General features: G+C 47.2%; 1 protein-coding gene across 1 annotated transcript; it reads left to right on the top strand.

The window, feature by feature from the left end:
• The first annotated feature begins 3,539 nt into the window (after positions 1-3,539).
• LOC123425144 (pectin acetylesterase 2-like) lies at positions 3,540-7,691 on the top strand. The gene is made up of 12 exons (XM_045108818.1): positions 3,540-4,171; positions 4,989-5,071; positions 5,186-5,315; positions 5,469-5,542; positions 5,770-5,856; positions 5,944-6,068; positions 6,215-6,275; positions 6,403-6,456; positions 6,551-6,628; positions 6,727-6,832; positions 6,916-7,061; positions 7,244-7,691. The coding sequence occupies exons 1-12, from the start codon at positions 3,988-3,990 to the stop codon at positions 7,361-7,363; spliced, it is 1,248 nt and encodes a 415-aa protein (XP_044964753.1). The 5' UTR covers positions 3,540-3,987; the 3' UTR covers positions 7,364-7,691.
• Positions 7,692-8,205: the final 514 nt, after the last annotated feature.

The following is an 8,205-nucleotide window of genomic DNA, read 5'->3' as shown; positions in this document are numbered from 1 at the left end:
ACCAAGGCGAGTCTAAAAGAGAGGCCCGACCTCTGTAGCAAGGATCCGATCCTCATTATCTCCACTTGGGCAAGAACTCGCCTTTGTACTCGTCTTCCACCCCAAGCAATCCACACAAGCAGGAGTAGGGTTTCACATCGCAAGGTGGCCTGAACCTGGGTAAACTGCTCGCATGTTCTTGACTTATTTCCTTAGATCGAGCCGTCGGAGAGCCGCAGTGAAGTTGAGAGGTAGAACAGGGTTGGAGAGCGAGCAAACCCCAGAGTTCGAACCTTTCTGGGTCTGCGGAGCCCGGATTGTGACATGACATCTTCCAGACCGTCCCCGACCGCTGTGACGGAAATGCAGTCCGCCTCGTCCATCGGCGTCCTTTCCTCCACTTCATCTTGCAAGCCGGAGAACATCGCCCGGAGGATGCGGCGTAGCCGGAAGCGATAGAGGGAGGCGGAGGTGACGGCAACAACGGCTACGGACATTGTCGAGGAGATGTATCCCCCGCACGTCGGGCTCCCCGCACCCCATCCATCCAAGCGCCGACGCGAATTCTGTCGTCCGACACCCTTCAGATGGAGGAGGATGCGATGGCCAACTGGGCCATTCCTGACAGCCTTTTGCCCACAAAAAAGCCACCGATCGACGAATGTGAGTCGTCTCAGCTAGTTTGGGAGTGGATGAGCACGTGCACCACCACTCCCGAGGGTGCACTCAACATGTTCGACCGAATGACTGAACTAGCTCGGGTACGTTTGCTCCTGTTCGATCAAATGTTCAATGTTTTGCATAGATCACTAGTTCGCACATGATGAATGCTTGGAAACCATGATCGTGTAGCAGGCGTACTTGGCAAGCATGATCAGTGACAATGAAGATCCGGCCGAAATGGATTATGAATTGAAGGAGACCACCACACTTGTACTTGGGGCAACATCGGATCCTAATTCGAGCAAGAAGAAGAAGAAGAGCAAGATGTCTAAGGCAAGAGGTTCAACTTTCACAAGATTTGAGGACATATTGTTGGTCAAATATTGGTTGGACACAAGTTGGATCCAATAAGCGACACCAAGTAAAAGGGAACCACATATTGGGAGAAGATTTAGAAGGACTATCATGAACACAAGGAGTATGTGGAGCCGCATCCTATCATGACCACCGACAATGTGTCATCTCTCCAACATCGATGGGGGGTCATTCAAGGAGAAGTGAACAAGTATGTCGGGTACTACTCACAAGTGACCGAACGACCTCAAAGTGGGATGTAAGCTCAATTGCCTCATCTTATTGTCATTTCAATCTGTTTCATGTGTTTTCATTCTTGTGCTCATACATATGGTGTATGCTAGACGACAGTGGCGGCCACTTTGTATCACGAGGTCGAGAAGAAGCCATTTGCTTTTAGCCGTTGTTGGCTCTTATTGAATGTCAAGCCAAAGTGAACACAAGTTGTGGCCATCTCAAGGCCAGCAAGAAGAGGAATGCTGGCTCATGCTCACACCAATCCATTGGGTTGGACGATGAGGAAGACGAGGTTGTCGTCACCAATGGAAGAGCTATTGTGCCAAAGGATACCGATAAGTCGTGGGAAACAAGTGGGAGAAGGCAAGGATCTCCTATGACGTCGCGGCTATAGAAATGTCGTCCACATAGATGAGCATTTTTCGACAAGGGAGAACAAGAAAGAGGAGAGGTACAAGCTCATGTTGGATGCATAAAAGGGGAGGATGGAATGGGATCAGATGAGGGTAGAGAAGAGGCTTGAAATTGAGAGGGAGAAGATCGAGTTGGAGAAGGAAGATGCGGTGATCAAATGGGAGCTCGAGAAGGCTAAACCATTTGGAGTGATCGAGCTCGAGAAGGAGAGGTTGCAATTCGCACGGGGCACGGAGGATGCGAAGATTATGTTGGTGGATGGAACCCACTTGGATGCGCATGCGAAGAAATGGGTTGCAGAGAAGAAGGAGATCAACGACCGTAGGGCGCACGAGGCGGCAACGACGGCTACGACAGTGGAGGACGCAACCCGAATGCAGGCGAAGCATGACAAGCTGGACGAGTAGGATGCATGGACGAACTCGTCCGGCTAGTGATCCGACAAGTATCCTTTCTCGCTCGGACATTAATTTCATTTTGGCATGTTCGATTTGTTAAACTGTGCTTTGATTTGCTTTGTTTCGAACTATTGAATTTGAATAACTTATATCGAATGATCGACGTACATGGATAACATGGATTTAAATGTTTCATTCAAGGTATATGAATATGCGACATAACATATGAAAGGCCGACAAACGCTGTTTACGGGCGCCCGGACGCAGGGATGAATCTATGGGGACGAGGGGGGCTAGTCCCCCTAACAAATTGTTTTTTCTACTATGATAGTGATTGTTGTAGTTAAAAAATTTCACTTCATATGAACTTTGTTTTTTTCATAAACAAACTTGTTCCTGTTATGCTTGCATGCTGGCTCCATCCCTACCCGAACGCGCCCGTGGACCTAGAGGATCAGATTTGTAAGTCCGAGTGTAGATGCTCTTGTCAAGCTGTGGCTCCAAGGCACGTGGCCGTGCCGGTTGGTTCCAAGAGCCGGTGAGGTCTCGTTTTCCATGGACGGATTATGGAGCGCACGTACGACGTACGTACGTAGTACGTGGATGCATGCATCGAGTGAGCCAAATTCAGCGTTGCAAGTTGCAAGGAGCATCCGAACAATGGTGGTCCTTCCTATTCCGTTTGGCGACCGAATAATCAGTGCATGGTCTGGTTCCTACAAGTCCAAACCGGTCCGTTCCAATCAAAGATTCTGACGTGCAAAGAGGGTCTACATTTTGTAAGCACATTCGCCGGCCACATTAAGGAGCCACATCGCTGGCTCCACAGACGATCCGTGGCGTCTCCGTCGCCATCAGTGTAGTTAATCAGATCCTCAGTCATCCTGGTTTGTTTAAGTACGGCCAGCAGTGTACTCTGGCTGCCGCATGGGACTCCGGTCCGGGCAATTTCCATTATTCTTTTTTTTTTTGCCGGAAGGGCCTTTCAATTTTCCGGTGTATGAAAAAAGGCAAAATGTGACTGAGAAAAGGGACTAATTTTCTTTTCTGCAGACTGTAGTAAATCATAGAGTTGCGCCGGTGCAGCAACTAACCTAGTAGCAGTACTAGTAGTAAATGAAGCGGCATTAACACCGAAATAGACGGAATGAACATGTCGGTGGAGGGAGTCGAGCATCAGCTTTCGGTGAAAAAAAGTTCCCCCGCGATAGACCAGACATTCCGCCAGAGAAAGAGAGCTGTACTGCGTCAAGACCCAAGACTCAAGAGGAGGCCATGCTTTCGTTTCTGTACGTGTTGCGTCTTGAAGATTTCAGTACTAGGCCTATGTGTGATTTTACCAGCGGAACATCCCAAACGGACCCTTCTGAAACTGCGCGTCCTCCCATAAACAAAAAACCAGCTGCCTGCCTGCCTGCCTGCCGTCGGTCCCGTCCCGCACACAGCTGCCTGCAACCGAGCTAGCCAAAGCCAAGGGCCCCGGAAAGCTGAGCTAGCAGTGAATGCAATCACAGCCTCCCTGAGCCGAGCTGAGCGGCGCTTTTCACCACCCCTCTCCTGCCGACTTCCGAGCTCCACCGTCGGTCAGTCACACACCCACACCTTTTTCTTCTTCCTCCCGCAGGCAGCATCCGAGATGCTTTGCCTCCCAACCGTGACGACGCGGCAACCAGTAACACCTCCGGGTTCACACTGAACCAGCCACAGCAGTAGTAAACACATCGCACCGCAGCACCGAATCTCCGGAAGCGGCCCTGCCTTTTCCTTTCCTTTGTCCGTCAGCGGCCATTGCCAGCCAGCTGCGCTTGCACTCGGCCGCGTATAAGTACCTTTCTCTGCTTTGGCCACTTCCGCGATCCTTTCTCCTTCTCCCTCTCCTCTTCCAGATCCATTCCTCTCCCAGTCCCGGGCGAGGAGCGAGAGAGCTTGAGGGGAAGGGCGGATGGCCATGGGTTCTTGGCCCCTTCTTGCCCTGCTCCTCGGGTTCTTGGCGGGAGCGGCGCGCGGCTCCGAGCCGTGGGCGAATGACACGCGGGTCTACTCCACCAATGCCAACTCCGGCAGCGGCAGCAACGGCGCCTTCGTCGCCCTCACCCTCATCCAGTCCGCCGCCGCCAAGGGAGCCGGTAACTAAATCTCCCTCCCCCACAATTGTTCCTCTGTAGCCCGTCTGCTAGTAGCAGTATTTTTCTTGTTGTTGCAAAGATTGGTTTTTTATTGCGCATGTCACATGCTTGCCGTAGATTGGCTCATTGAGACGCGTGATGCGGGTCGCTGCTGTGTTGACCCTGGTCGGTCAGAGTAACGATTAATCTGATTGCTGTTGCCGTAGAGGGATTGTGATGGCTCATGTTCTATTTTTCTCCTCTTCAGTATCCACTTAGGTGCTTAGTTGATTGAGTGATCATACATAGTCTTATCCTTGTATTGCTAGGTACAAGTACTAGCATGTGCCATGTGCGGATCTAGATAAATATATGCATGTGGATCTAGCCTTGCCTTGCTGGTGGTGCCCATGATGGATCCTTGTTACCTAATTGGGGGGTGGGGGGCTCAATGCCAACTGTTGCCTGTGAATTGTGTGAGCTAACCGTGCATGATTGCTTGGTCACCATTCTAAATATACCAGAGGTCCTAAATAGTTGGGCACCCGACAGAAACACCAGGCAGGAAATTGCTCAAGATTTGAAGTTTTCGTAGGGCGGTGCTCATTTATGAATGTGTGTTGTGAAGATTCTGTTTGTGTAAAATTTAGAATCAGACAAGCCTATTCTTAGCGGCAAAATGCTTTGGATTTTGGAAGCACTATAATTGTTGAAATGTTATAGCATTATAATTACTGATCAGGGGTAATTCTTCCCATTTACACCAGAATTTGAGTATTGCTTATAGCATGGTAGGCTGATAAATACTGATGCTTACTTCCATGACATTGCATTACAGTATGCTTGGATGGAAGCTTACCAGGTTACCACCTACACCGAGGATCTGGATCAGGGTCAAACAATTGGCTTGTCAATCTGGAGGTGTGTAATACTCCACGACTCACATATATGTGGACTGAGAGATAAATTTGAATTGAACTAGGAATTGTAAATGAGTAACATACCTAATGATGGTGATTCTAAATTGAATTCCAGGGTGGAGGCTGGTGCAATGATGTTAAAAGCTGTGTGTTCCGCAAGGGCAGTCGGCGTGGTTCATCAAACCACATGGAGAGGCAGCTCCAGTTTACAGGCATAATGAGTAACAGACCTGAAGAAAACCCAGGTATTATTCTAATCGATTAGCTGTCCTGAACTTGTCATGCGTAGTTATAGTACTACTTTCTTGTCCAAAAATAGAATATGGTTGTTGATTACTCTGTGTCTCTGTTACCATTTTTGTTTGAGGAATTGTAATGCTGTTTTTCTTGTCTCTTAGATTTCTACAACTGGAACAGAGTGAAGGTTCGGTATTGTGATGGTGGATCCTTCACCGGTGATGGGGCTGACGCGGTTAGTGCAAATCATAGCTCTGCATTTTATTTCACAAGTGGTGGACCCTTTTTCATTTGAACAGTTCCCAAATAAACATGTACACTTGTTATTCCATCACATTACAATCCTTTTCTTTAGTCTTGTACATAACAGATACTCCATTCTACTAAAAGAAATAAATGTACATGGTATTTCTTCTTTTTTACTGAACCAATTTGATCCATTTCTGAACTTTCTTCCTTCAGGCTTCAGGCCTTTATTTCCGAGGTCAGCGTATTTGGCAGGCTGCCATGGATGACTTGATGGCCCAGGGAATGCGTTCTGCTAGTCAGGTATTGGTGCTTCCATAGTTAAATCATTTTTAAAATTAGCTTTTGGCAAATCATTTATGTTTACCTGATGCAACTTGATACCACCAGGCCCTTCTTTCTGGATGCTCTGCTGGGGGTGCTTCTGCTATACTTCATTGTGATGAGTTCAACGGAATGTTTCCCTCAAATACCAGAGTCAAGTGCCTCGCTGATGCTGGAATGTTTCTTGACTCGTATGTGCACATGATGAGGCTTTTCTTTCATATTACCCTTGTTACATCTTGTGCCTTCTTTCTGTGCTGCTGTGAGGAAGAGCACTTCTATTTCCACTCCATTTCAACAACATGTTAAGGTGATATAATTCTATTACCATTTGCAGTGTTGATATTGCTGGTCGTCGAGAAATGAGAGAATTATTCAATGGCATTGTGAGATTGCAGGTATTTGCCGCTTTCAGAAGTATTTTTCTGAATACTTTGTGATAACTCTTTCTTGGTACTATGCTTTTCTAGCTGTAGCACTAGCTGTATCTGCATTTTGCTGATGTTAAAATTCATAAAAATACAGGGTTCTGGAAGAAGCTTGCCTCGGTCTTGTACCTCCCGCATGGACAAAACCTCAGTAAGAAGATAACCGTCCAAAAATATCTACCAAGATACTACAGTTAACATATTTTATGTTTGCAAACGTTTTTTCTAACTGCTTCTCCCTACAGTGCTTTTTCCCGCAGAACGTGTTGCCAAACATTCAAACTCCAACTTTTATTGTGAACACTGCTTATGACGTGTGGCAGGTGCTTATCATGCATTTCAACCCTGTGATTTAAGAGATATGAAACTGAATAAATCAGTATGTTATTCAGTGAAACCATTTTTTCTTGTTATTTTCCAGCTTCAAGAGAGTTTGGCTCCCAAAACGGCTGATCCCCAAGGTCTATGGCAAAGATGCAAGCAGAATTACGCGTCTTGTAATAGCAATCAACTTCAGTTTCTAAATGGTACTTCACTGCTTTGTTGGATCTTCTGACCCATAACCCTCAACATAAGAGTAGATTGGCTGATCTCCCTATGTATAATGCAGGCTTTAGGAATGAAATGCTTAACGCCGTGAAGGGTTTCTCCGCGTCAGGGCAGAATGGGGTATTTATCAACTCATGTTTTGCCCATTGCCAGAGCGAGAGGCAGGATACATGGTACTCGAGCAACTCTCCTCGTCTTGGCAACAAGGTATGCACACAACAAGATTCAAATCTGTTTCTTAGGCAATAGAAGGGGAAAACTCCCGGTCTCAGATCACCCAATGCACACAATCAATGAACATGCGGACTATTTTTTTCCTTCTCAATTACATGTCAATTCAGTTGGTGGTTAGCCTGATGAAACTTCCTCTCATGCTTTTCGACACGCAGAGAATCGCAGAAGCGGTCGGTGACTGGTTCTTCGAGAGGGGCAACGCCAAGTACACCGACTGTGCGTACCCTTGCGACGGCACATGCCATCACCTTGTGTTCAAGGGGAGGCATCTTTAATACCATCATATCCTTTGACACCAGCAGCTGATGTGCTGAAAACCCAATGAGTGGGTACAACCAAAAAGGAAGGTATAGATAGAAGAAGATGGGTGCAAGTTTGCGGCTTGCCCGGCGTCCATCGCCTGAGATATGATATGATAGGGCAGGGCCTCGCACGCAAAAGCGGCAAGGCCCTCTGCGTTATTTTAGTTTCACGTATCGTCGATTCTTTCCATTGCCAATTGCTCTTCGCTCGATGTATCTGAACATTTGGACCACACTGCTGTATAACCTTACACATTCATGCATTGAATGTGATAATACGAAATTATAAATAATGTGCTTAGTTGGGAGTATACTCCCTTCCACTTCCAGTCGAGTCATGCTCGTAGGGGAGGCAATATGGCCTGCCCATGAACTGCTGAAAACTGTTCTGTTTTTCAACCGTACTGTACTCAGCATGACTGCAATCATGTCGTTTAAGTAATGCTACAATGCAATGGTCTTGACTCTTGAGCCTAAAAAGAAATGAGCTGTAGGCCTTTTCTGTCAGAATTACAGATCTCTGCAAACCCTACAAATCAAGAGCCCGCTAGACTGGAGCCGGCAAAACGTTGCGAAATCTTCTAAGAGCATCTCCAGCGTTTACCCCGGCGCTAAGGCGTTCCAGCCGACAATTTTTTTGACTTGGGGGGCTCACGTTTCCAGTCGCACGCCTGAGTTTCGGTCCAAGGTGGACATAACATTCAAAGTTCTTTTTTCCCTACCAAAAAACGACGCATGTTCGGCGACCATCACATCACAGGTTGACGATCCCCATCACAGGTCAGCGATCATCATGCCAATAGTTCGGCGATCAA

The sequence above is a fragment of the Hordeum vulgare genome, chromosome 2H (assembly GCF_904849725.1).
Source record: "Hordeum vulgare subsp. vulgare chromosome 2H, MorexV3_pseudomolecules_assembly, whole genome shotgun sequence".
NCBI classification, from domain to species: Eukaryota; Viridiplantae; Streptophyta; class Magnoliopsida; order Poales; family Poaceae; genus Hordeum; species Hordeum vulgare.
The sequence above is the reverse complement of the archived record's forward strand: the minus strand, read 5'-3'. Positions and strand labels throughout refer to the sequence as shown.